At 41.2% G+C, this 26,539-nt stretch overlaps 1 protein-coding gene across 2 annotated transcripts in view; it reads right to left on the reverse strand.

The window, feature by feature from the left end:
• Nucleotides 1–26,539, reverse strand: part of adamtsl4 (ADAMTS-like 4) — a 55,109-nt gene that overhangs the window by 10,642 nt on the left and 17,928 nt on the right. For both annotated transcript variants that reach the window (XM_042489443.1, XM_042489442.1), the window contains exons 5-11: nucleotides 16,543–16,645; nucleotides 6,532–6,671; nucleotides 4,849–5,053; nucleotides 4,219–4,403; nucleotides 1,295–1,448; nucleotides 478–753; nucleotides 147–276 (exon numbers count right to left, since the gene is read on the reverse strand). In XM_042489443.1, the coding sequence (XP_042345377.1) occupies nucleotides 147–276; nucleotides 478–753; nucleotides 1,295–1,448; nucleotides 4,219–4,403; nucleotides 4,849–5,053; nucleotides 6,532–6,671; nucleotides 16,543–16,645 (1,193 nt within the window). The remainder of the gene's footprint in view (nucleotides 1–146; nucleotides 277–477; nucleotides 754–1,294; nucleotides 1,449–4,218; nucleotides 4,404–4,848; nucleotides 5,054–6,531; nucleotides 6,672–16,542; nucleotides 16,646–26,539) is intronic.

Below are 26,539 nucleotides of genomic sequence, written 5' to 3' on the forward strand. Positions count from 1 at the left end.
ACTGATGACTTGATAAGGACAATTTGCAGTTTGAATTATCTGAATAAATGACAGAAAAATGCATTTTCTTTTCACTTCCTAGAGAGACGAATATAAAATAACATATACGACGTGTATCCTCTCAAGGTAACTTTCTGATTTCTTACAATGGCGGGCAGGGATGTGTGTTACAAGGCTCCTCCTCAGGAATCGGCTTGGCTGCAGAGTCGCACTTCCTGTCCGGGACTTCTTCATCTGTGTGTCGGTTTATACACAGAATGACTCTGCTCTGAAAACCTGCAGAGAGAGAAAGAAAGATGGACAGATGCACAGAATTAGACAAACACTGATTAAATGATCTTGTGCTTGCACCTACAAACCACAGGGGGGGGATGTCACTTTATCCAAAATATGTAAGTAGAAGCAAATTAAGCACAGAGCAATGAATAAAAACAAAACATGTATGTTAAGTTATAAGAGGCCTTCATGACCTCTGACCTTTGCCACAGGAAGCAGAACAGCCTGTGAGTCCTCCTCTCCTCCACACAAACGGCGGCTGAGTGTCCGGTGGCAGGTCGGTGCGAGGGGGGATCCGAGCATTCCTATTAGGTGCAGAGCTGCGAGGACGCGTCCTCTCAGGTGTCCATCGGTCCGAGGAGGGGGCAGAAAACACAGAGGTAGAAGAAGAGGAAGAGGAGGAGGAGGAGGGGAAAGAAGGAACTGAAATTGGGGGAGGAGCAGGAGGAGGGTCTTCTACTGACACAGTGAGAGGACCTGGGAGAGAGGAAAAAACCAGATTGACATAAATACAAATTAGAAAGGATAGGACAGGTGGGAGGTGAACGTTGAGAAACAGACACGAGGAGGAGGAGGAGAAAACAGCGATACAGTGTGAGGAAAGAGGCGCAATGTTGAAATATTGAGGAAGGCAGTGAGTCAGACGCCAATGATGTCATGATGAGGTCAGGGTCTCGTGAAAGCGAACATGTGGACCAGATAGCCTCCCATCTAGGTCATACACAAACACACAAACACACTTGCACAATTGTCCCTCCCCACTTGGCCCGCAACCACACCCTTTGGAGTCCATAAACACATCCGTCATTCTCATGGTTCGTGTTTCCTTGAGTAATTTGGAAAGAATGAAACAGAAATGTTTGATTTACAGTTCGATTCTGCCACTGACAACATTCAACTATGTGCAAAACACGACTGTCGAAAACACAGCTACTGGAAAAAAACATGCCGAAAACACGGCTGTCGGAGAGTTTGCCAAAAAGAGGGAAATCAGAGAGATGAGGTGCGCTGGACGTACTGCGGAGGGGCGCTCTCCCTGGCTGTCGCTCCCTCGGCCTCTCTCTGGGTGCCTCCCTCTCTCTCTCAATCAGCCTCTCCCTCTCTGCCTCCTTTTTCTCCACCGGGACGTAAAACTCATACTCGATGCCGGGGTTCTCCCTGTGGAAAATGATCTGGAGAGGGTGAGACAACAGACATAATTAGAGGTGGAAATAGCAAATGACAAGAAACACCTTTTAACAGCTTTCCAGATCCCCACAGAGGAACACACTCGGAGGTCAGGATGAGTCACAGCAGCCGCTGAGGCTCTGGCAGGGAACCAGAGCGAAGCTCCAGGATGCCTCAGCAGGGTGTATACGCGTCTGTGTGTCCCCCTTCTTATTATGAAACCCTGCGGACCGTCTTACAAGACTTAACACAGTCAAGGTCATCGAAACTTAATCAGCTGGAGTGCCACGGCAACAACATTTGGATCTGCTATTTTCTGCCACAGATGTCAATGTAATTTAGGCATTTGCTCAATCTGTCGATGCTTTAAGACTGTGGCGTGTTTGTTAACCCCCACGGTGCCAGAACTGGGTGTTTCTTTTCCGGGGGTTGAGAGGATAAAACCCACAGTGAGGTTTAATCCATGGGAATATGTTCTTGGGTAAGATGAAAAAGGCTTATTTCGGTTAACCGTCAACTGGTGGTGAATCTGTGTGTCGGGAAGTGGGAGGTGCTTATGGCTTCAGAGATCTAGGCGTTGATTTTCTCTGTTTTTAACTGTATTTAAGTGTCCTTTCATATTGAATTGTCTTGTTCACTCTATTTTCATGCACTTTGTACTGCACTTCTTTTATAAAAGGTGCTATACAAATAAAGTTTATTATTATTATTATTATTATTATTATTATTATCAGTCCCTCCCCTTCTGGTCGACCAACATGTCCAGTAGTCAATGTCAAGAGACAAACTGTTTTTTTGATCCTGTTTCAGTTTGTTATAAGACAGTTAAGGTATAACACTGCAAAAAAACATCAGTGAAGAGACTTCTCAAGTCAAATAAATGATGTCAGAACTTTCTTTCTCGCTGAAGCAATGATACTTTTTGTTTTTTCGTGCCGGGAAAAAGAGGAGGAGTCGCTGAATGAAACATTTGAGTTAAGATAATGTTACATTTGAATGTGGAATAGAGCTTCCTAAGTTTCCTAAGTTAACTCGCCAGCTGGTGTTGATGTCATATAGTGCACGATGTGAGATGTGGTTAACTGGTTTCATGCAAAACTAAACTGTACTAAGATAAACTGCAACTTTCTTGACTTTCAAAATTATCTTTTAAAATGACAAACATCATATGTGTAATAATATGGCACAATTCAAATGAAATTAAAAAGTTTGTTTCCTCTCGCTGTTGACTGCCGCACATAATTTTTTTTTCTAAACTGTGTGCCAGGGGGGAAAGCGAAGTGGGAGGGACTTTGCCTCTATAATGTAATAACTATAAGATGAATTGGCCTGAAACTGGGACAACCATTCACCATCCACAAAGGATCATGTTTCTCAGAAAGGCTAAATAAAAACAACATAAGGTTATTTAAAAAAAAAAAAAAAAAAAGAATACATTTATTAATCCGACTCACTTAAGAATATTAAGTACAGAGCGCTAGATATTTTTTTGGAATTAATAAACAATTTTCTTTTAAAATCAGCACGGGGAGGCACGAAAGAACAGCTGTTTGTGGCTGGAGGCTCTTTCTCACTCTGTCGATCTCTGCTTTCAGTACTATAAAAGTAAATAAACTAATAAATACTTCTGACGGCATTCAGAAACAAACCAAGTACTCATTTAACAAAGGTTGTAGTAACAGCTGTACCTTGTGCTGTTCAGCTTCACACAGCTCACAGCTACACCCTTCTCATCAGCTGAGCCAGTGTATAACACGGGCAGGAACCACCAGAGGGCCCACGATACCATATCACGATACGATATCACGATACTGTATCACGATACGATATCACGATACTTAAGTCACAATAAAATATAATTGCGATATTGAATGTGTTGCTATATACTGAGTTTTGCAATAATGTATTGTGATTCATTACCTTTTCAACTGCAAATTGTAAAGTTTTCAGTCCGTTTATCTCTCAGACATTTTTATTGCAGAATATTGTATCGCAGAAATGTAAAAAACTGATTTTAATATTGTAGTAGACTACCCAAATTATTTTTTTATAAGTAATATTAATAATCTATGCAACAAAAAAAGATATTTGGCATCTATGATGTTGCCACACAAAAATATTGCAATACTTTGCTATATCGATCCCTCCCCACCCCGAGTGTGCAACCAATAAAGACTTTTAATTCTGCCTTTTTCATATTATTTTCTGTGGCGCCACCCACAAAAATCCATTTTCATCCCTCCACCAATTTCATTTCCAGTGTGTAATGAGCCTAACAGCCTCTCAGTACCACCAAAGTGGTTATTGGCTTTCAGTCTTTTCATGTCTTATTCCAAAATCCCCCAAAGCCCTAAAAAATGCAGGTGATTCCAGCGGAGATCAAACTCTTGCTCTGGGTGGAAGCTTGCTCTTTAACCCCGTCCTGCCCTGTAGCTCCCGGATGCAAAGCTGCAGATGAGTTCTGCTCTTTAATAAGATCTTAGCCTGAGGTTAGAATTGTTATTATTAAGCCGTGGATAGTCTGACGTGGCTCAGGCTAAGCTTTCGTATAGCTGTCTTTATCCCACCATAATGCTGAAATAACGCCGCCTATCTGAAAGATCTTGACACAGAGCAGGAGAGCATAGCCTCGGGCTTATGGCAACGTTATAGAGATGTGAAATGCTTTGTGTGCACACATGTGTCTATGTGTGTGTGTGTCTGATTCTTATCATTAAATTCATTTTGCCATTCCCAGGCTCATGTTTGCAGGGTTATGATAAACATTGTGCTTACATATAGCTGTAGCTGTGTGGTGGTCGGTCCTGGAGCCCTGAGGGACTCGCCCTTCTCTTCCTCCCCTTCCGCCTGCGCTCTAGGTCGGGTGTAGGTGAAAGTAGTCCCTCCTGCCTGGTATTCCCCCGGAGGATCCACAGCCCAGCGCCCGTTCACCACTGAAGCCCCGGTGCCGCTTCTCATAGCTGGAGAAACAGGAGTGTTTAAAAAAGCAGACAGGAGGAATTGAGCAAGATTTAGGTTTTCGTCTCTTATTTTGACTTTGTTAAGTCTACATAGTGTTGAACTCTCAGGAAAACCCCCATAAGCTCAAACACAGACAGACAAACGCATTCTGTCGTGCTGTCTCGTTTTCAAACAGGAGGACAAACACTCACACGCACTCACTTCACTGGTTGCTCACGGGCTCTAACAATACAGGCTTTATCTGCTCCGAGTCTGTGAGCCACAAAATTTACAGTCTTAGTCCGAGCCAGTGCATTCATGCTCGTTGGCCAAATCACATTCCCAAATCTGCAACTCCCTCACCAACGTCTCACTTGTACTGGAACATAAACTGTATTATGTAAGAAATCTAAAACTGTGTGTGTGTACGATTTCATGTGTGTGTGTGTGTGTGTGAGCTCTTACCCAGGTAATTTGGGCTGGCTCGTCTCTCCGTGATGTTAATGAATGTAGCTCCCGGAGGGATGTCCAGGATCTTGTAGTAACCAAGGGGAACTGTGACATTTTGGAAGCTTCCTGTCACCTTTTGACAGGAGCTCTCCCGCCCTCCACACACTCCGCACTTGTCAATGACAGAGCCGGAGCCCAGGACGCCATCGCAGCCCTCAGTCTGGCAGGAGAGGAAGGTGAAAATATGTGAGTGATGGCTCGTACAATGAGGGGGGAAAAAGCTGCCAAAATGTGGTTGACATTTCACATGTGTCGCCAGTGTTTATTTCACTGTTGTTTGTGTAGATTGGTAACGGCTGCAGGGTCCCTACAGCTTAAGGCGAGTTAGATTTAGAACATTTTCAGACTTTTCATTGCCACTCAAAGTTGTAATAAGCAAAACAGGGAAAAAACATCATTAATTACTTATTAGAGACAATTTTGCCCAAATGTTTACTGCAACATAAAACCTTTTTTGGTCAAGTTAAAACGTTAGATGATCTACTTCAAATGCTAAAAATAGTAAACATTTTTATAGTGGAACACATGGAAAACAAGAAACACATTATGTGATAAAAGTATCTGTTTGCTTTGCCTTGAAAATAGTGAGTTTATTTCTACATAATTAGATGTGGTAAATGTGGGCTATTTGAGTGTTGTTGGGTCCCCTATTCTTATCCGCCTGACGTTAAACCATTGAAACCTGGATCAACATCAGTTGATCCAGGTTTCTTAAGAAAGGTCTTTCGTAAGAAATTAAACATTTTTAAGAAAATTGATTTGATTTCTGTTAAAACATTGTACAAAAAAAGGCTTGTCTCCTAAATTGAAAGAAATTAGTAAAAGATGACAAGCAGGCAAGAAGACGAAAGAAAACAAGCTAAAAAAAAGAAGAAAAGAAAAAGAAAATAATCAAAAACTTAGCAAAATGTCCAGAAAACTTTGTTTATAATTATAAAATTATGTTAGATTGGGAATACAAATAATATTTTATGTTAATATTATTTACCTTTTTTCGATTTTTCATCACTTTTTTATTAAAATGTTTTTGTTTTTTTTTTTACAAAAAATAAAGTCAAATTTTACAAATTTCTTGCAAATTTTGGGTTTTTTTTTGTTAAGTTGCTAATTGCTTTATTTCTGTGTTTTTGAAAGAAATTATACCAATTTTCTTTCAAAAGCGATATATTCTGAAAACTATTTTTAGAAAATATGTATGTATTACCAAATATTTTGAGATTTCATGATGCAATGTCAGGAAAAAAAAAGATTAATAAAATCCTTCTCCCAATGTCTTAGCATTTTTAAGACCTTTGAAAAAATGGTTTAGGACATCTTTATACTAATTGGGTAATTGGGGCCTTGTATTTAGATTAGACTTTTTAAGGATCTGCAGGAACCCTGTGTTGCTGCCCAGACCGATGCCAGAGACAAGAGTGTGCAGATGAGAGAAAGAGGGAAAGACACAGAGGCCCAGAGCAGGGGGATAATAAAAAAAAATTGGGGATACTCTGAATATGGATGCCAGGCTTAAATCAACCTCCAGACTTGAGACTAAGAGGTTCTGGACTTTGTCTACCCGCGGCTAGACAGGACGGACTCGGGCTCAGACACCTGAAGCTAAAAATCTCCCACACGTGCAGATTTAAACACACTCACCAGACACCGGCCTTCCACACACACATCGTTTGAGCTGACGTTGAAGCAGGGGGTCCCGTCTGTGACGCGCTCGGCCTGGCGGACATAGAAACGATAGCCGGCAGGTCTGCAGGTCAGCTCGCACTGTTTGTCCGCACCAACTACAACACAGAGGATAGAAGGATTATTGCACAACGTTTTGTATTAAGTTTGTGTGATTGTATCTGCGTGAGCCTGTGTAGCTGCTCTCTGCCTGGCGTGCAGAAGATGCAGCTGGGCGATGAACGTCTTTCCATGTGGTTTCCCCCCCGGCTGTCAGACAGCACCAGAGTGATTAGCTATTTCCCCTGCTGCTCACTTGTGTGAGTGCATTCACCGCTGCACCTTCCCAGGAGACGCATACCCGGAGGAGAGGTGTAAACATAAGCTCGAGGAAGATTTGATTTATGGGAGGAACCCAACGGGCACGCACAGCAGGGAGGGATGTACTCGGAAAAGGAGAACAGAAGGGAAGAATCACAGAAAGAGAAGATGGCTTCAAGGTAAAAGAGGAAATTGAAGTCCTTCAGTACCGAGAGAGTAGGCAGACAAATACACGAGCGGAGAATACAGAGGATCTCAAGAGAATAATATCCCAGCAAAAAAAAAAAATTAAAAAATGGAGAAAGCAAGAAAAGTTTTTGTGTGGTAAAATGTAATTAGCAGTTTAACCCTTTGAAATCTGAGCAATTTGGTTTGATTTCTGCTAAAAACACCGGGAGAAGTCGATAAACCATGAAAGAAGAAATGACCCTAAAATTAGCAAGAAATTAGTGAAAACTATAAGAAAATAACTTAAAGATTAGTGAAATAAACAAACAAACAAACAAACAAACAAACAAGAAAAGTACCTGGAAAAGGTGCTTAAAAAGTTACAATACTTTCGTAACATACTTTTACATCTAATAATTATTATGTATGAATTTTGAAGTTGCCCTTTCACAGTTTGAAACCTGAGATAATTTGCTTTAGTTATATTTTTTGTTTAACAAAAGTGGATGAAAACGTACATGAATAGCAAAAATTAAAGTAAATTAAAATTTACGGTATATTTGGATGGTAACCCAACCAAAGAGCAGAAAAAAGCGTGTAGCGTAAATTAATAAGGCAATAAAGCTCTTAAATTCAGAAGGTGTATGGTTGCATTTTTCTGTTTAATAAAGGAAACATGTTTAAGAATATGTTCTTTCTAGACATTTTGTAGGTTTATTTTGTTTATGCAAGACCTCTGTAGCCCACTCCTCACTGACGAGGTCCATTTCTACATCAGTGTAACACTCTGTTAACACACAGACATAAAATGATCTTCTCAATCTTGTCCTTGGAATGAAAGCAAATAAACATATTTCCTAAAATGTTGAATTTTCCTTTAAAGAAGAAAGAAAGTGATAGAGGAATGGGTGATAAAGACAGGAAGGCAGTAAGTGGCTCCATTGTTCATCATCCTGTTGGAGGTTAAAGATTTGGGGTCTAAAGGGGTTAAAGGCCTCGGGCAGAGCTGGTGTGTGTGTGTGTGTTTTATAGGGTTGCGCTTGTGTGTGTGAAATAGAGCCATAAACGTGAGCTCATAGCACAAGTACGGGGTCATAGATTTGGTTTCAGACGGGAGGGAGGAGTTTCTGTCACTGGGAGTTCAAGGGTTAAAAGGACAAATTCTGTGCTTCTGAATTTGTGACTTCTCGCTGCGGTGTCATATTTCTCCGTCAAATTACGACAAAAATCTACCCACTATTAAGTTATATATAAATATCACCAGCATGACACCTTGTGGTAAAAACTCTTTGTACAGTGATATTTTTCTGTCCTTGAAGCAGTTTGAGAAAAAGGTTTCTCTCCAAAAGCCTGTCTTTTGTGAAAATTTTTGACAATTTGAAATAATCAAAGTGGGATTCTGATATTACACCAACGCCACTTTATTCTCACATAATAACCCTGAAGATCGTTTCACCTCGGGAGGACCTCGTTTCCCCGTCATTAGCCATCATCAGCACGTAACCCAAAGCCCTGTCCGTCTTCAAAGTAAAGATGTCCGTAGGAGATAGGCCAGAACAAAGACTAAAGGTCAAATACCAGACCCTTCCTTCACCTCACGTGTCCAAGAGAGAATGCCAAGAGTATACTATGTTATGAATTTTAAGTAAATCCATATGCTTTTCACTGAATCTCTGTTCCTTAAATCTCTACTCTGACGTGCTTCGCCAGGTATAATTTAAAAAAGAGAAACACCTCCACACAGAAGAGAAGCATTAGTAAAACTGGACTGCAATTTTTTTGTTGGTTTTCATTTCAACCCGCCAAAAAGGGAATATTTCAGTGAAAGGGCGGAGAGAATATGGAATGATTATGAATTAATTAGAGCTGCAACCAATCTCTGAACCCGTGGGATTTTGTCTGACGACGATAAAGCCTCTGGGAGCGAGGGCTAATATTTTAGGCTGACCCGGTGTAGCAACCAGATATCTGGTCCAAGACTTCTTCCTCTGTGCCCCAGTCATTTTGGCATGTCTCTATAAACAGATATCAGCATATAAAACTTTATGATATATGCAGATAAATTTAAAAAAGCTACATAAAGCTACCCCATTATCAGACATAACCGATGGCTGAGACACTGCATTTTGACTGATATGTTCTGCCTTTTCATAGCTGGACTGTTTTACTGCAGCTCACATGTGACTGAGCAACACTACTGGGACTACAAATGGACTACAATGGGAAACTAGAACACTTCAGAAACAAAAATCGTGTCCATTCATATTAGGATTCTGCATTTATATGCAGATATCTGTTTCCAGAGATTAGGCTGCAACTAACGATCATTTTTATTGTAGATAATTCTCCAGTAATCGATAAATTGTTTTGTCAGTAAAATGTCAAAAAATGGTGTAAAAATGCCCTGTGTAATTTCCCAGAGCTCAAAGTGAAATCTGCAAAAGGCTGGGCACTGTGGAGAAAATCAAATATCACAAAACTTTTGCCTAAAAACAACAACATCAATATCATGTTATAGCAGGGTTGACCATTTTTGTTGTCACATATTTACATAATGAGATCTTTGATAGATAAACATTAATAATGTGGATATAATGACTAAGGGGGTAAAAGGTAATAATAGAACAGCTAGAATAGTCACATGGAATTACATCACTTACACACCGGGAAGAGACAACACCTGTGATATAGATATGACGATATCCGAAATCTGAGAAAGAAAGGCATCAAATTCCTTCATATAAGACGAATGAAACCAGTAAATGTTTGACTTTTTTTTTTCTGATTTATAGAAATACTTGCTACTTTTCTGTCGATTGACTAATTAACTGCCAAATGCAGTGAAAAACAACCGCAAAGGAGAAATAAAAAAACAGAGAAATCCATTAACTGCTGCAGCTCTCATCTGAAGGACAAAAAAGTGGCCTACTTCAGACTTCCGAGTAAATCTGCATCTGGGACCATGTTGTGAGTCACAACAAAAACACTGAAGTTTAGACTGGGACACCATGTTCAGGTTTGTGCCTTTGCGAGTTAAATATCCTCATCCGTGGACGTTAAGAGTGCATTTCATCTCACTAAGTGGCTGGAAGTGGTGAGGAAGTCATACATGTGAAGCAATTGAGTCAAGCTGGATGTTTACCTTTCCACAACTTTATAGGGAAATTATGGTACATAGCTAGCTTATAAATATACTCTAAAGAATGCAGTAGTGGTCCTTCAGTGAAGGTAAACATCCGCTCCAGGATACTTTGGAGAGCAGAGACAGATTCAGTGGGACAGCAGACTCATCACAGTTTACTTGCTTGCTAGAAAAAACTTCATTTCTGTAAAATGGGATTAAAAATGGTGAGAAAGTGTGTGAAAAAACAAAAGAAAATGTTTCACCGACATACAACAATATGTCATCAGCATATGTGAAAACTCTGATTCAAACAATGTGGGGAAAAAGTGATTTAGCTTAACAGTTATAGAGTTTAATGTCAGAGCAGAGCCGTTTCTGAGTCTTGACTTTTTAACTCTTTAACGTCTTAGTGTCTGATGTTAGCCAATGATGCTCGTGCTAACCAAGCAGATGCTGAACTGACTGTCCTCTGCAGCCCCAAACATGTTTCTGGGATTTTAGGACTCTTCTTGGGATTTAGGATGTTTCGAGGATTTTAGGGCATTACAAAGATTTTTTTAAATAAACAAAATTTATTTTGATGCTGTTTTATGCACTCTGGTACCTTATGTATACTTAAAATAGAAAAACAATTCCCAGGGTAAATCACTTCATTTTTTTTGTGTATTAGAAAATGGGTGGGGGGCCATCCGACACACTTACGGATTTGTCTTGCGGGCTGTAAGTTAAGTTTCATTGCCTAAGAGGGCCTTTTAGCACAACCAAATGCTACAAAAGACATTTTTAGGTGATCAAAACATTACCAATAACGAACTGAAAACACTAAAACAGGGAAAGCTATGACTACTCTCTGTGAATCTCGGGCTACGCCATGGTTACATTACCTAAACAATGTTTATCACTGTGGTAGCGACTTGTCAAGGGCGGTCCCCACCAGTTGCTCAAAGCAGCCATGACCTTAATTATGCAATATTTTAAGCCTTAATAAAATATAATCAGGTGAGTTGTGAGTCGTATACAAACCGGGCACAAGCCTATCTCTAAAATCGCTATTTTTCAGGAATTAGAAAAAAACACTGTTTTTAAAAGGATCCAATGGAGATAGGAGGTAGGGACCAATATAATACTTTATGAAAAACAGTGAAATGTGGAGATATGAGGTTTGTTTCCGACAACGACTAAATGCAGGTATTGATAACTGGAGACGTCTCAATACCACTTGGCACTGGGTCATTACTCAGCTCTAATAACTACTGTATAATAATTTCTATGAAAACATTAAATCACTGTCTGTGCTATCCACATGAGCCAAACTTTCTTAAACCATCTCCACTTTTTACAATCATTCCTTTGCCTCTGTCTGATAACGGCAGCGAGACGGATATACAGTACATTTTTAGAAAGAAGAGAAAGGGAGGCAGTGTTCCCACCCTCTCTCTCTCCGCCCTGGTTCTCTCTTTCCGTCTGTCATAGTTATCTTTGAGAGATTAGACTGGAGACAGTGACAGAAAATAGAGGGGGAGACGTGTTGCCACTCATGTGCTCTCTGCCTGTCTCTGTGTGTTCTCCCTCATGCTCCATCACTCCTCATCTCTCCCCAACTCCAAATCATCTTTAACTTTTCTCTCTGTTTCAACGCCGTTATCTTTCATTTGTCTTTAGCCACGTCACTCTGCGTCTCTGTTCCTCGATCTCCGGCCTCTCTTTCTCTTCCACTGCCTCTCTCTCCCTCCCTGAGCTTAGTGTTCAGACAGTGGAATATATGTTGTCTAAATATACTTCCCCACTATCTCTCCGTCTAAACAAACTCCAGCAGGGAGAGAGAAAGAGAGAGGCAGTGGGACAGGAAGAGGGGAGGATGGGTGCGCGCAGAGGGGATGACGCATGAAAAAAAGAGAATATTCAAGTAAAACAACACCTGCACGTGCAGCGCTTACAAAACAAGAGAGGTACTGCTGTTCAGAGCCGAACATACGTAGAGAAACATTACCACTAAAGTAAATCACTAATGTGGTTTATAACCGTGGCAGCTTTACAGTTTTAGCTTCCAGGTCCAAACTATAGGCCACAGCACTCTGCAGCACATACATAACAGCGCTGTCACCTTGGAGGCAAAAATCACACGCTAAGTAGCAAGAGCTGCCTGTACGGTTTAACATAAATACAAAAGTGAGATATATATGCAGCAGACCTAAACAGATGAATGCAGCTGGAGAGAGATGACGAATACACCAGTGGATATCGAAACACACTCCTCACAGTCTCCGGTGTGTTGATGGGAAGCTGGATACGAGGGTTGGGGCTGTAGCCAATGGGATCAGACTGAAGTAAACACTGAGGTACAGTTTACTTAGCAGAGTGGAAAAGGATCATCTCTGCCACACGGAGTGTGTCTGACCCAGCGACGTCATCTGCAAACACCTTTAGCACATACAATCCTGAATCCACCTCCATTTGAGCCATCACCACCAATAAATGTGACATCTTGCATTTGGTGGCTTCTTTTATCCAAAATAATTCTCATAGTAATTGTGTTTCTAATGCCAGAAGCATGATTTTCCCATCTACTCCCCCATGAGAGGTTGTCTCTGTTTTTCTTCACCTCCTCTCTCTCTGTCTGTCCAGAGGGCCTCTCAGTTTCTCAACAGTCCCAAACAGGATTTTAGGATGTTTGTAGGATTTTACATTTTTAGGATTTAAGGGCATTTCTAGGATTTAAGGGCATTTCTACGGACTTTAGGGTGTTTCTAGGATTATGGCACATTTCCATGATTTTAGATCATTTCTAGGATTTTAAGACATTTCTAGGATTTTCGGAAATTTCTAAGACTGCAGGATGTTTCTAGGATTTTAGGATGTCTCTATAATTTTAGGACATTTTTAGAATTCTAGCACATTTCTAGGATTTTAGGACATTTCTTTGATTTTAGCACATTTCTAGGACTTCAGGACATTTCAAGGATTTTAGGATGTTTCCAGGATTTCAACACATTTATAGGATTTTAAGACATTTTAAGGATTTTAGGACGATTCCAGGATATTAGGATGATTCCAGGATTTTAGGGTGTTTAAAGGATTTTAGAACATTTCTAAGATTTTAGGATGTTTCTGGGTTTTAAGACATTAGGGGCTTAGCTAGGACCTCTGTCAGGGGATACAGAGGATCCTCAACTGGCACTTTTTTTTAATAAACAAGCTCGATTTTGATGCTGTTTTATGCACTCTGGCACCCTAGGTACAATAAAAGTGCAAAAACTATGAGTTAGAAAATAGGTGGGGGCCACTTGGCACACTGTCAGGGGCCAGATTTGGCCCGCGGGTCACAAGTTGAGAATCACGGGCATAGGCGGTCCTGTTGGTGAAGGAGACAGAGGAGCAGAGGAGTAAAAGGAGCCAGCGACAAATAGAACAGGATGGAGAGAACAGGATTTTAGGATGTTTGTCTCATTTTCTTTCATCTCCGCCACATGGAGTGTGTTGACCCAGCTGGCGTCATCTGCAAACACCTTTAGCACACACAATCCTGAATCCACCTCCATTTGAATCATCACCACCAATAAATGTGACATCTTCCATTTGGTGGCTTCTTTTATCCAAAATAATTCTCACAGTAATTGTGTTTCTAATGCCAGAAGCATGATGTACCCGTGAACCCCCCTATAAAGAGATTGTCTCTGTTTTTCTTCACCTCCTCTCTCTCTCTCTATCCGGCCCTCTCTGCTTCTCAGCAGATCTCAAGGACACGCTTGTTTAAAAAAAGCCGGAGTGGAGCAGAGGGCAAGGACACACAGCAGATAGAGAGAATTTAAGAGCAACTCATTTCAGGATAAATACAGTAATCTCATGCTTTTCCCTCACAAACACACAGAGACGGGGGGTGGTGAGTGAAAGGAAAGCCCCTGTGTGTTTATGCAGACAGTGAGACTCCAGCTGATACCCCTGCAGCTCTGACCAAAAAACATCAGCGAAGTCTTTAAGGTGTACTCCCTCTGCGTGACCTCTCACACAAGAAATGGAAGAAAGTGATGCAAACCATCCATTAACTGTAAACGCTTGTCCCTGGCAGGGTCACAGGGGGATGGACAGGTCATACTGGGTGACATAAAGTGACATAAATACACCCAGGACACTCAAACTTTTAAAGACCAGCAATTAAGATTTTCAAATTCAGCTGCATGGAAGGTTGGGTAATATGGTATACATATTGTGGAACAAAGTGGCAACCTTTGGGATTAAAAATTTAAGCCAAAGTGGAAGTACCAAAAACTGCAGTTCCCTGAACAGCCACTTGAGGCTGGCTCCAGAGGTGAGTCTATTTACATAAACCCCATGTTAAAATGCCCAACTTTACAGCAGAAATAAACATGTTTACAGCCTGGTACAAAGAAAATAGATAATTTCAGTGGGATGTTAAGTGTGACAACGACACTCATGCAACATAGGTAACAAGCCAAGTGCGCTAACAACAGATTGGAAATGTGCAACATACTTTTGCTGATACTAGAAGTCGAACAAAAGCAAGAGACTGTGTCAAATTAAGTTTCTGTAAGCTGTAAATTCACCACTTCTGAACAGAAGGCAGAGGATAATGTTATCTCAGCGTTTGCCTCTGCCGCTGCACGTGTCTGCAGCTGTATGTACCAAAGAACAGCATGAAAAAGAGGAGGGCTCACTCTGCAGCAAAATCCCAGGACCAAACGTCCCCACAACTACGATCCACAGCACACCGATTAGCAAAATATTTGAACAAAAAACAACTGCCCAACTTTATCTTAGCTGAATGAGTGTCTCTGACTGATGATTCAAATCTCTGACTTCTGGGGGGCAGCACAAGTTACAATGCAAAATTGCAAAACAAGAAAAATCCATATTCATCCATATAAATCCATATTGCCTGAAGAATTAAAATTCAATGTTCACTATCTTTTAAGCTCTGTTTTGCTGATCACAAGGAAATATCTGACTCTTTAGCTGCTTGATGGTCAACTTTCCCCATCAGCTAGTTCTTAACTTTTATTTATCTGCTGTTTGGTGCTGAGCAGGTAGTGTACACTGAGTTTATCAGAGCTTTTTCACTGAAAACAGCTGCCCGCTGCATCTGGAAACGAGGTCGGTGAGATCACTGACAGCGAAAACAGTACAGTTGCGAACCGTGAAACCAAAACAATAAGCCGCAAGATACAAAAACGCTCCTCAGAGCAGTGGGGAGATTCCTCTGTGGGTTCGTCACTATCTGCAAGCCTGTCATTCGTCATAACATCTTAACTGCGTTACATGCTCTGCTGTACTTTTAGTTTTCTGCACTGTTTTTATTTTTAACAAGCGTGTTATTTGTGTAATAAGGCAAAACAAAAACAGATTTCTTCATATAGTTAGTGTTGCTGTTCTAGTGTGTTTGGCTCTACCCTTTCACAGTGTGTGTGTGTGTGTTAAGGAATTTAAACCAGCTGATACAGTAATCACAAGTGTATGGACAGACAGATAAACATACATGCACAAACATTTCCCCACATACCATGTCAGATCCATTAAGCCATTCATCTACAGTACAAGCACACTGACTAATAGGCTCATACTTTAAAAACACAGCAGCTTGTACGCGCAAGTCAAAGTCTAATGACAAATACTGTTGATATCATCTCACAGCTGTGTTTCCTTCGATTCCAAAACCCCCATGTTGGTAATATTTTCCTCCTTTTCTCTCAAATTCCTCAAATATCTGTTTAGTGTTTTCCCTCTTTCCTTCTCTTCCCTCCAGCATTGGAAAACAAAGATAAATAGACCCAATCTCCACTGCGCTGAACTATTGTGCACTCAGCACGAAAGTAAACAAACACATGCAGCGCACATACAGTACGCAAGCACACAAGCCACGTCGTCTCCCTTCGCTCCCAGTGGTCATGTGACAAGACACTTGCATCCCATCACCTCTCACCTCCCCATTCTCTGTCTTTCTCTTTGTCTCTTTATCTCACTCAGTAGGAATCCGTGTGCTTCGTCAGAGCTGGGAGGAGAAGCTTGGCAGGAGAGAAGCAGGGAGACGTTGGACAAATGAGAGGAAAAAGAGACGAGGGAGTGTTTTTTCGTAAAGAATAAAAGCAGTATGAGTTCCAGTCATTCTCTTTTTCTCTGGACTCCCACCACCCTCGACGCTACATGCACTGCAGGCCAATGAGAGGAGGGATTGCGGTGGGTTGGGCCTGCCAACACACACTAACTCACTAAATGACTCATTTTACCGTCGCTTTTCACCCTTCCTTTCCTCTCTCCTAGCATTTAATTCTTGCAATAAGCCTATTATCGCGTTGAAGTACTGTGCAGATAAACCCATAACTACTGTATGTGTGTGTGTATGTGCGTGTGTGTTAACTCCTCACCCTCAGTGAAAGGCTCCCAGTCATAGAGGCGACCCATGAACTCCTGCGTGTTAAAGGCTGCACACTGCTCCGCTCTGGAGTCCAACGCACCTCCTCCGCACACCTGAAGGACAAAAACACGAAGAGACAAGAGGGTTTAAAATGCGGTGCCACACATTCAACTAAAATGAAATCACCGAGCTATTAAACCGGTGGTTGTTTCTCTCCCAGTCTCTGGAGAAGCGAGGGTGGAGTGGACTGTTGTGAGGAAAAACAGCTAATAAAGAGAGGGGAGAATTAATTTGAGATCGTAGAGGTAAGCCCAAACACGCAATAGCCATACACACAAACACACAAACACACACACACACACACACACACACACACACATACACACACACACATACACACACACGCACACATGCGCACATGCACAGACACACACACACACACACGTAGTCTCCATGCTGCTTTTGGCAGTCAGAGGGTGTATTACAACCATATGGAAATAATAGATTTTTTGGAAGCGGCTGCTCACATAAATCCACCGTGGTTTTCTGTGCATGGCCACAGAATGTGAAATGCATGTGTGTGTGTGTGTGTGTGTGTGTAAGCACATGTCCAGCTTGTGCTCCTCTGTGGAAAGAGTTTCAGCATACCTGCACTTAAACGACAGCTGAAAAATCAGGCAGACACGACTCTGCTGGTTCTTACTGTACTGACCGTAACTCACTGAGCTTTGACCGCGTCCTGAGGGACATACAGACATGGACAGGGTTATGGAAAGGAATTTTTACTATGGTACTGTATTTCAGTAAAATTCTGACGTAAATGTATTGTACTTGAGTATTTCCATGTTATGCTTCTTTATAATTCTGCTCCACTACATTTCAGAAACTGTATTTCTAAGGTTTGGTGATTCTCCACTTCTTCAAATATATATTAAAGTTTCAATTTTTACTTGCCCCAATACAAAACATTTTATTTATTAGCAGTTATCTAATAACACCAAAAAGTTAATCGTAATTAGTAAGTAATGTTTCGTACAAGCACCAGAAAGACCCCGGAGGAAGGGTTGTCTGCAGGCCTCTTACCTGCCATGTAAGTGACATGCTGTCGGCTCTTGCTGTGGCACCCCAGTATTGTTTTTTGGAAACCTGAGATGCCTTTGAAAAACAGCCCCTTTCACTCTGCCTTGCTCTCAAACTTCCAGCAAACTGCACAATACATAGTTGGAGTTTTCCTCATAAACTTTGTCTTAACCTGCCGCCAGTTTCTCGAAATTCTCATTAGAGATGAAAAGGAAGACAGATGATTCATTCCTTAGCTTCTTCCATCATCAGCCCCGGATGGGGCAAGTGATTTGCTAGATTAACTGTCCTTTTTTTTCTAAAGACTATTTTTCCCCTTCATTAGACAGTACAGATGTTAGCGTGAAAGGTGGAGAGAGAGGGGATGACATGCAGTCAAACCTGCGACTGCAGCAGGGACATATCCTTTTGTACGTGGGCCAGCTGCTCTGCCAGGTGAGCTACTGGGCCCACTAGATGAACTAGTCCTAACGTTGTGATACTCATCGCCCCCCAGATGATGAATCCTCATGAATTTGGTGTTCCCCTGACTTTTTGCCCAGTGGTGCTATCCGATTCAATAAACCACAACTGTTAATTTTAATACCTGCAAAACCAATGACAATCCAGTCAGCCTCATTTATATTTTGTTTAGTGTTAATGAGAAAAGGACAGCATGCTAACAAGCTAAAAAGATAGTGAACACAGTAAGCAATATACCTGCTATAGACCAGACTGCAATTGCAAAGGCCATGACCCCGTTTGGGCGAAAGAAACAGGCTGTCACATAAGGAGAGAAATAGGAAAATACTGAAAAAATGCCAGTGTGATATGTTGCTATTTCACTGCTGTAAAAATCCATACCGCCATAAAGCCAAAGAATAAAAGTCCAAAACATAAGAAAAGTATTAAAACAAACAAAAGAAAAGGATACAAGCAGAGGGCAGAATTTCTGCAGATAAACACACTGCCACACTTAAGATCCAGTGGGTCTTAAGTGATGAATAAGAGGAACTTTTTTTGTATGAGTATATATATTGGTTTTCTTTTTCGGAAAAAAATGCACAGCCTGTCTTTAAGTAACATTTTACATACATTACTTATAATTTAGTATTTTAATTCAGCAAAGGATCTGCATGCTTCTTCTTCCATCACCTCACGCGCGCACGCACACACTCATCAGGTATTGTATCTGTGGGAAGCCACAACCATCCTGTATGGTCAAAAAACCCACTGAGTTTACAGACCTCTCATATACAGCTGGCTCAAACACGCACTCACGCACACATGCACACAAACTCTTGTGTGCCGCACACAGAGCTCTCAGATTTCCTTGCAACTCTAATCTCTGTCAGCTCCACAATCATCTTGTCTTTCACTCCGTTCTGTCTTTGATTCGTTCCTCTTGTCTTTTGTGTTTTTGTGTGGATCTCTCTCCGCTCACACAGCTGTCACAAACAGCTGGAAAGTTCCTAGTCACTCATCTGGGGAGAAGAGAGCGAGGGAGCATTCGAGTTTACACACACGCAAACACACACACACACACACACACACACAGTCACACATCGACAGTTCCCATGTGAACCAGCCTCTGCGACAAAGTGTGACTAAAAGACTCTCATGGATAAAACGTCAAAGCATGCACTCATTGACTCTGGCCTTGCTGGATTTCACACTTTGACTGCGTTTTAGCGAAGGAATGTATGTCGCCGTCAAGTCACAAGGCGCTCATAAGGATCATCTGTTGTTTCTGTTCTAGCGGAGTGTGAAACCAGCTCATGAAACTTTATGTGGTACGCTCTGCCACAGTTTCACACTGTGGAAACAGACTTATTTTTGTGTTATTTATGGCCGATATGTTCAAGACTGGTTTAAGCCTCTTACACGAGTGTGTGTTTAAGCTACATCCACTGACTACTTTAGGGTCAGTGTACATATGTGACCTGATGTTTTCAAGTAACCGTGTAAATCTGCCCGGATGTGCGTGTGAAATGCGGTTGGTAATGGTTGTAAATATTCCTGCTGGACATAAACATGCTGGGCCCCTTTCAAAATGGATAATCTCTGTGTATTTGTGCCTGCAAGACCATAAACAATGACTACAAAACCAAACACACACACAGGGACGGTGTGTGTGCAGCTACGGGACGCTACAGTACAGTAAGAAAAAAGAAAGAGGTTTCATAAAAGACAAAAAAAGGAATGCGAAATGAAAAGAGAGAATGTAAGTAAAAGTTAAGTGTGTGCATTCATGCGTCAGTGATTGTATGAGCGCTACAGGGCGAGTGGATTCTCCTCCCTAAAGAGAGTTTAGGGTGTGTAAAAACATCAGGAGGCTAATGGACTGAATGGAGGGCGGAGGGGGGGGACGTGAAGAGAGAGTAAAAACTGGTGTTTCATGGTTCTGGAGGAGAATTTGTGTGTTATTGTAAGGGCTGGTGTTCTCTGGTGTTCCTTCGTTTAGTATGAGTGCAGGGTTAGGGGGTCTCCTTGTAAGAAGGGGAGCGAGAATAGAAGGAGTGGTGACAGGAGGGGGGGAGGAGGGAGAGTGGCAGTGAGTGAATGGGTCGAGGAGGGGAGAGAAAAGAGAGCGATGACTTTTACAGAAGTAAAATACTTAAAGATGGAGTTGATGGAAGGAGGGAGAGGAAAAGGCAGCGAGGATGAGTCTGGGCCTGTGGATGAAATCAAAACACTAAAGGAATCCGAAGCAGGAGAAGTTTCAGCTGGTTGCAATCTGCAATCCTAACCACTAGATGCCACTAAATCCTACACACCACTCAGGAAAAGCTTTGTTCAAAAGCCTCATTTAATTAAAAGTCTCCTTTCCAAGAGCGTCCAGGGTACGACAGAGCACAGCGCATTCAAATAAAGTTGAAGACATACAACATGTAACCATTACAGACTATAAAAACAATGCAGAATACCAGCATACCAAGAAATCAGGTCATCATCTCCTGCATAACACAGTTAACACGAATAGTTAGCCAAAGCATCTACAACATGCTGCACCTTTTCTAATTCCTTCAATCTGAGCTGGTTTCTTTATCCCCCGTGATCCAAATCAGGCTGCAGCAGACTCCCAAGCCGCAGGGGCAGCGAACATTTTTCCCATTTCAAAATGAACATTGGGTACAGATAGCAAGAGTAAATCTTGTGACTGTGTCACAGAGCGTAGATGGCAGCTTCAAGCATTTTTCAGATGGATACATTTACGCAGATAAGAAGAAAGCAAGTAAAAAAATTGCCTCATAAATAAGGTCTACAGATGGACAATGAAGCCGCAAATCAACTAACAGCACTGAGATAACGCGGGAAGATTTCTGAGAATTTTAAATGCGTCTTTGAACTCTGATTCATTATGACAGCTGTATTTTTTAAATAATCTTTTGGCCTTAAGCTTTTAATTTTTCACAGTGTCACCAGAGATATAGACAGGAAATGAGGAAAGCGAGATGTGCAACTATGGTCCCTGAGTGAGATCGGTGATATGCATCTTGACCACTACGTCACCAGGACACCAAGGTTGTCATTATTGTTGACTTTTCATCGATAAGGTTGGGTATTAAACCTCAGTGTTTTTACAGAAAATCAAAAGAAATGTATGTGCTGAAAGCAGCCATTGCTAATATTTAAAATATTGTTTACATATTCTTTCTTTGCTCCAGAATTACATCCAAATTTTGCCTAATTTTTTTGACATTTTTATTTCATACGGCTGCTTGTGTTTAGATAGTGACTCACATTTGGAAGCATTGCCTCTTTCGTCAAATTTATTAAACACTTTATTGGTTTATATTGATTTAAGAAAAAAATACAGTCTCTTTCAACTTGGGCCTTGTTTTTGCAGCTCTGGTTATCGCTTACACTCCACATGGCAATCAATCAGTTATGAAAACAATAAGCTCACTGAAATAATTACTGAGGTCTGGGAACACTGCATCACCACAATGAGGTCCGACGAGGAAAGAAACCTGAGTGGTCAGACAGTCAGACGGGATGTAAACAAGGCAACAGTTTAGTCAGATTGAACCAAACTACTTTAAAGGGAAAACTAAAAGTGAGCGTAAACAAAACGATGATTTCGTCATGTAAAGGAAAACTGATCAGAGCTGGATTAAGAAGTCAGTCGGTCAGCTGTGATGGATGTTTACAATGGACAGTTAGCGAAATTTGCCTTTGTTTTAGTTTAAAAATGTGTCTTTGTTTTAGTGTAGCAAACCTGGGGGTTTGTTTATGTTTGTCTGAGTGCTTGTGTATCTTGCTCCATTGGGAACTTGGGGGATTTTTCTGGGGTTTCCAATACCAATGATGGATAAAACTTGTAAACTAACTCCCATATTGTATAACATCAGGATTTGTCTTTAACTGTAATCACTCACGATTATCACAACTCACTGCTTAAATACCTAAACAACAACTTCAATGTAAAATATGTAATTTTCTCTCTCTCAATGAAAATATGAAAATAATAAGAAAAGACAAAGCAATGCTGTCATTGCAGTCACTTTCTCCAGTTTAAAATTCCTTCAGTGTTCATTGTTCAGGAGATTTTTACAGGAAGCCAAATAGTCTGAAGAGGTCTCCTTCTCCAAAACAAATGGACCCAGAGATTGAAAGTGGTAAAAAAAACCCTGAAAAAAACAGTTTCACGTTACAAATAAGTGTCTCTCAGACGCTTTTTGGCTTGTTGCAAACGGGCTGCTAGCCCAGCGCCTGCTAATGTATGACCACCTTGTTTCTCTAATAATGAAACATCCCGATGTGCAGGTGGTTTTCACCGGGAGCTTTTCACAGACGTCTCCTCCTCTCCAAAACAAACGAAATTGGCGATTTAAACCTGTAAAATCACAAATAAACCAGTTTCATGTTAAAAATCTGTGTTTCTCTGAGGCTGGAGCTGAGCTGACACTAACGTTTGCTCATCTTGTTTTTCTGAAAACTTTGGCTCAAGACGTCAGATGACTAAAGTCCCCCGATCGTTTAAAAGACATGATCGAATAAGTGTATCATAACAATGTGGTTTAAAACTGGATAAAAAGTTCATTGATGACAGCCTCTGGCAGACACAGCAAAGGGGATATGATGCCACTGAGCGGCAACAGTGACCAAATGACACAGACAGTATCCTTGATTAAAGAAACAGACTTCTCTGGGTCTGAACGTTGTCGGAAACGTTTCAGAGTATGTAAGTTCATAACTCAAATCATATAACACTGATCTAGACGGTTTTAGACATTTTAATGCGGAAAAGTTACTAAATTATATTTTTTAGGCCATGGAAAGGCCTCTTGATCCTTATGTAAACATCATAAAAGAAGCATGAAGTGAGAGACATAAAAACTGTCTGCTACTGAGCATCAGACTGACGATGAAAAAGTGAAAGACAGATCGCAGCAGAGGGCAGGTGAAAGAGAAGTGAGTGCAGCTGAGAGAGAGACAGTCAGTGTTTTTGTACGGGAGCTGTGAAAGTTACAGATGTGTTTTACTACCATGGAGGGGGCATGAGAGAAAAGGTCTGCCTGCAATATATAGGAGCATGCAGACGAGGAGGAGGAGGAGGAGGAGGAGGGGGTTACTGCCTGAGGGCTGAAAGCTTTGTTCACTTTCTTCAAATGCCACACACATATAAAAAACACACACAAGCCGATCCTGGTCACACATAACACTCTCACGTGAAACACAAACACCGACCCAGACAAGACTAATGAGTTTTGAGCAGGAACAGATTACGAGGAAAAGCGGGAACCTTTCACCACATGTGTGTTTCCGCAGGGAAAGCCCAGGTGACACGTCGTCATTCTCCACGCAAGTCTCTGCCTGCACAGCTGGCCGCATCTCCTCAGTGCTTCATACAGGTTAAGGCTGGCTGGTCATTCCTCAAGCATTACTGCGACATTACACAGACAAAACAACTGACCGTTGGCCCCTGCAGCCATAAATCAACACGCTCCACACGCCAGAGCTGATCACTGTATGCATGCGCACAAATCCATGACATATGTTAATATATGTGTGCGTTTGTTCTCAGTGATTAACATTCTCCGGCTAATCTTGTGACCGAGGCCGTGTGTCGGCGCTTTGCAGGGCACCACCCAGCTCTCAGCCTCGAGGTCAAGGCTGCTGGGAGTTCCTCCAGAGGAAACACTGCTCATCTATCAACGCGTGAAGGAGGCCCCGTTGTGCACGAGACAAACGGCAACTGTGATTCTCAGGAGAAGTTGGAGTTTGGGCCACAAAATAAGTTATGTTTCTAGGAAAAGAAAAGGAGGAGAAAGCCCAAGATAAACACTGTAACCACATGATCAATAAGTGAAACCAGAATGTTGCTTGAAGGCAACAAAAATGACAATCTTTCCATGTTCCACTTTCCATGCAGCCGCTCTACAAACCCACATCTTATTGCAACAAACCAGTAAAGTGATAACTCTTGATTTAACACATATTTTCATAATAACACATGGGTGTGAGGGAGAGAGGTTGGAAGTGCGGAAAGCTAAGATCTTCGTCCCCAGGGCTCCTTTTTTATTAACAGTTCTCAATTTCTGTACTGAACTTTGCAAAAGAGTTTTTACTGCAGACAGTAATGCTGCTTGCTCTGCCGGGAACCCTCTGCAACTGGATCTATAGTTGCAAAATTTGGACTCTCTCTGTGGACTCAAATTGTTGCCCAGAAACTGTGTGCTCTGCCTTCTGACTGCCAGTGTTTTGGTTGTTTTTAGGATGAAATCTTTTGCATGATTTGATTAGAAATGTTATGATTTTGTGGCATATCTTGTGTTGTCTGTATAATTCTTATTTTGGTGATATGGCCAAAATCCTCTATAACGGTACATGTAAACTGATATCACTGTGACAGTATATCTCACAATACAGTAATTGTTGAGTCAATCCAAATAAGAATTGGTTTAACCCAACCACTATACCTAACTTCATCACATTTAAAAATGTCATGCATTTTTTGGAACTTGCATACAAAAAAGACAGAACTTGAGTTAAAAACAAAAGACTCAAACTCAAACTAAAATTAATTATTAAATTAATGTAAGCTTTAAGGTTTCTCAAAACAATAATTTTAAGTGTTACAGGTTTCTGTACTTCTAACTTCACTCTCCTCCCCCATGTCTGCCCAAATTACCTTGCAGGACAGCTGGATTTGATTTCCTACATAGTCTGCCCTTTATAACTCCCACAGTACAAACCATATTGCCAAACTTCGACTGGTGGACACATTTCTACTGTAACCCAAAATACACTGTTATATGACCAAACCTTTGTTTGGTTTATCTGTAACTCAGAGTTATTGTTGACTATCAAACCCGTCACGCAAATGAAGAAGAGATTTTTAATCTAATAGAGGCTTTCATTGATAAAGGAATAGTTTGACATTTTTGATATTACCCATTTGTTTAAGGACTCCTGTTTTGATGGCCATAGTTTGGCATTTTGGCAGTCACCGTCTTGGTATTTTGAAGCCAGAAGTGACAAATTTCAGCCAAGGAGGTTGCTGCTACATACCTTTTAATGCCGAGAATCAGATGAGATCTTGTACCTGTCCGTTGAATGTAAGGCTACAGTCAGCAGCTGGTTAGCTTAGCATTTAGACTGAAAACTGAGGTGTAAAAATGACCAACTGATAAAGAGATATACTTTTATTTTTCCTGTAATTGTAAATTTAAAGGAATTTATGCGGCAGGCTATTTCCCGTAGTCAGTTTTTACACTTCAGTTCTTATTTGGTTTAAACAAACAAGATATAATGTGTTATTTTGTGAGCTTTAGGTTAGCGCTAGGCTAGCTGTTTCTCTGTTTCCAGTCTTTGTGCTGAGCTAAGCTAAGCTAACCAGCAGCTGGCTGTAGCAATAAATCCAAGTGAAATTAAATTAATTCATTATTTGTCAATTCTCACAATTTTTGGGGCAACTGGCAGTTAAAATGCTTCTTTTTACATAATTTACGCACACATGCAACAAGAGGGTAGTGCAGCCATACGAGGCGCCCCTTGAGCAGTTTGGGGGTTCAGAGCCTTGTGCAAGGAGGTGAACTGGCACCTCTCATGCTGCCAGTCAACACCCTCTACTCGGTCCGTCAGGGGACTTGAACCAGCGACCCTCTGGTTCCCAAGCCAAGTCCCCAAAGACTGAGCTTCTGTCTTACGAGTGGCATCAATCTTAACATTTAACTCAAGGTAGAAAATTTGCACATCTCCCAAAATGTCTACCAATCCTTTTTAATAAAGATTATTTTTTTAAAAAAGGAGTCAGACATAACAGATACGGTGGAAAATGAGAAACAGGAAAGGCAGAAATGGACGAAAAGGAACATGAAAGAACTCAGAGCGCACAGGAGCTGATATAAACAGGCTTTAACGAGGAGGCGTACCTGGTCTTTGTAGAGAAGCAGGTACTCCTGCTTGTAAAACCTCTGAAGCAAAGAACTTACAGATCAGCCTGATTGAGAGTGTTTGCGTGTGTGTATGTGTGTGTGTGTTTAAATCCAACAGACAAAAACATCTGGGCCTGTTTGTCACTTCGTGAGAACAGCAGTAAGCGTGGCAGGGTCTGTGCACAATCATTAGAGCTGACGAGTGTGGCTCTGCGCTGATAGTCCTAATAATATAGTTCCTGTGTAACAACGCCTGTGTAATGACAGAGTGTGATTAGATCATCTGACTCTTGCCACAGCAGCCTGAGGCCACGTTAGTGAGCAGGGTTGGCACAACAAAAGCTCCTCAGGTTTCAGCTACGGGAGCGAGATCAGTGGCATTTTTGTGTGTATTTCAAGGATTACGTGTTTTTGTGGTATAATGTCTGTGGTGGGAACAATGGAGTCAGAGGTTTTTTTAATGATATGCAAATGTTTTATCCTGCATTTGTGTTTAAATAAATCTAGAAAATAACCAATAACCATAGAACTGGTTACTGTGCACATGCCCAACCTAAAATTATG

The sequence above is a fragment of the Plectropomus leopardus genome, chromosome 7 (genome assembly GCF_008729295.1).
Source record: "Plectropomus leopardus isolate mb chromosome 7, YSFRI_Pleo_2.0, whole genome shotgun sequence".
Taxonomy (NCBI): Eukaryota; Metazoa; Chordata; class Actinopteri; order Perciformes; family Serranidae; genus Plectropomus; species Plectropomus leopardus.